Source organism: Wolffia australiana, chromosome 18, assembly GCF_029677425.1.
Source record: "Wolffia australiana isolate 7733 chromosome 18, ASM2967742v1".
NCBI classification, from domain to species: domain Eukaryota; kingdom Viridiplantae; phylum Streptophyta; class Magnoliopsida; order Alismatales; family Araceae; genus Wolffia; species Wolffia australiana.
In genome coordinates this window covers 11346601-11349282 of record NC_135852.1, presented here as the reverse complement: position 1 = coordinate 11349282, position 2682 = coordinate 11346601, and the positions used below count along the sequence as shown (strand labels likewise).

The 2682-nt window shown below is 61.6% G+C and overlaps 1 protein-coding gene across 1 annotated transcript; it reads left to right on the top strand.

Moving 5' to 3' along the window:
• Window positions 1–593: 593 nt before the first annotated feature.
• Window positions 594–2682, top strand: LOC144714997 (cytochrome P450 710A11-like). Its single transcript, XM_078589839.1, has one exon. It carries the CDS (start codon window positions 1049–1051, stop codon window positions 2624–2626), a length of 1578 nt encoding a protein of 525 aa, XP_078445965.1. The 5' UTR covers window positions 594–1048; the 3' UTR covers window positions 2627–2682.

The window sequence follows — 2682 nt, the reverse complement described above, 5'->3', positions numbered from 1 at the left end:
CGAAATCATCATCCAACACGGGGATAATGGATCGCGTAAATCATTAAAGCCTGATATTGAATTGATATTGGTACAGCATAAGTAACGAGGGCGGAGGCCTGCGAATAGTAGCTGGGCTTTTTCATTTGGAATCCAGACAGATGTCAAAACGCACAGTGGGCTGGGCAACTTGTCATCATGTGGTGAACGAAAAAAATGGGAAACCGGGATGCTCGGTGGAAACAGGGATGGCGATAGAAACCGCTCCGTCGGCGTCGTCCAATAATTGCCCGTGTTGAATGAAGGCGACGCTGTCGAGGGCTGTGAACCATGTGAGCTCAGATGCGCAAGACGTTGACCAACATCTGTTAAATATGCGCAACCTCTTCTTCCTCTTGTTTCAGTTTTCGGCAACAGCCCGTCAGCCGATGAAAGCCCGTGCTCTTCGTTATCATCGGGTGGCGGGCCCCCCCCCCCCCCCCCCCCCCGGGCGGTCGCGTGAGAGGGGCGACGGGCCAAGGTCCAGCCACGCGGCGCGAGCGCATGCAAACCTTGCAGGCGATGTCATTCTCTCGAGTACCCTTTGCGGCGGCGTACTGGTCAGCGCTGGCGGTGGTCTCCCCGCCGGGCTTTTCGGCCCTGTGGGGCATGTCGGTGGGTGAGAGGGGCCTTGCCAGCTGTCTTGATATCGGACAGGCCATATGGCCTGCCCCGCCAGCTACTTTAGATAGAGCAACCGGTTGCCACAACTGCTGGCCAGCGTGGCTTTGGGTCCCTCCGGCTAACCCAAAATTTATGCTGCTTGTCAACGGGCCGCATCCGTCGTCTGTTCCTGCCGATGAGCCAATAGACTGCGCTCGTCCACGTATCCATCAACTGATGAAAAGAACTAAAGAAGCCAAGGCAGGGGGGCCCTGGTCAACGGCCCACTTCAAGTCTCCCTGCGTCGAGGAAGTAGCAGAAGAGGAAGAAGAAGACGAAGAACGGCAGACACCCTGCTATTTCTAAGCGCACTTCTTGCCCAAAAAGACCAGACGGGTTGCGCAGCGGAACGGACAGGCGGTGGGACATGGCGGCCGTTGCTGGGCCGGAAAACGCCACCGCTCTCTACTTGTCCGATGGAGGCGATCCCTTGGGCGTGACGTCGGTGCTGCCCTGGGCTTTGGCGCTGGCCATGCTGCTCCTGGGAATGGAGCAGCTGTCATACGTTTGGAAGAAAGGCTCTCTGCCGGGGCCGGCCCTGGTCGTGCCATTTCTGGGGAGCGCGGGGACGATGATTATGAAACCGACGGACTACTGGCGGCGCCTGGCGGACGCGGCCGGCAGCCGCGGGCTCTGCGCTGACTACATCATCGGGCGCTTCATCGTCTTCATCAAGTCTGCCGAGCTCTCGCACGGGGTCTTCTCCAACGTTCGCCCCGATGCCTTCCAAGTCATCGGGCATCCCTTTGGGCGCAAGCTCTTTGGAGAGCACAATCTCATCTACATGTTCGGGCAGGAGCACAAGGACCTACGCCGCCGCATCGCCCCCAATTTCACGCCCAAGGCCCTCGCCTCCTACATCGATCTCCAGCAGGGTATCATTGTCTCTCACATCCGCAGGTGGGTCGAGAGGAGCGAGTCCTCTCCGGGCTCGGCCTTTCCCCTTCGAATGCTCTGTCGGGACATGAACCTGGAGACCTCGCAGACGGTCTTCGCCGGGCCGTATCTGTCGCCGGAGGCGCGCCGGGCGTTCAATAAGGACTACGCTCTCTTCAACGTGGGGCTAATGGCCCTCCCCGTGGACCTGCCGGGCTTCGCCTTCCGCCGGGCTCGGCTCGCCGTCGGCCACCTCGTGACGACGCTCTCCGGCTGCGTGGTCGAGAGCAAGCGCCGGATGCGCGAGTCGGAGGCGGAGCCGTCCTGCCTGGTGGACTTTTGGATGAAGGAGACGGTGCGCGAGATAGATGAGGCGGAGCGCGCCGGTTTGCCCCCGCCGCCCGAGTCCGGCGACCGCGAGATCGCGGGCCACCTCTTCGACTTCCTCTTCGCGGCGCAAGACGCGTCCACCTCGTCGCTGCTGTGGGCGATCTCGCTGCTCGAGTCCCACCCTGAGGTCCTGGCCAGGGTGCGCGCCGAGGTGGCGTCCCTGTGGGCGGCGACGCCCGATGGTGCCTGGCCGGCCATCACGGCCGATATGGTCCGCGGCATGCGCTATACCGAGTCGGTGGTGCGCGAGGTGATCCGCTTCCGCCCGCCGGCGACGCTTGTGCCGCATATCGCCACGCGCGACGTTCCGCTGCCGGGCGCGGGATACACCGTGCCCAAGGGGACGATTGTATTTCCATCACTGCTGGAGGCCTCGTTCCAGGGCTTTTCGAAGGCCGACCGCTTCGACCCGGATCGATTCTCCGAGGAGCGCCAAGAAGACCGGCTCTACAAGAAGAACTTCCTCGCCTTCGGCGCCGGCGCGCACCAGTGCGTCGGCCAGCGATACGCCGTGAACCACCTCCTCCTCTTCGTCGCTATCTTCGTCTCTCTCGTCGACTTCCGTCGCGACCGCACACCGGGATGCGACGATATCGCCTACGTACCCACCATCGCTCCCAAAGACGACTGTCGCGTCTTCCTCTCCCGTCGTTGCAATCGTTTCACCAATACCCAGTGAAACCCGCTACTGGAAATCGCCTCAGCGGCTGATAATACTTTCCCTTCGTTTCCATT

Excerpts from the sequence above, each read along its gene's own strand:
- LOC144714997 (XM_078589839.1), top strand. The coding sequence starts at position 1,049 with ATGGCGGCCGTTGCTGGGCCGGAAAACGCCACCGCTCTCTACTTGTCC.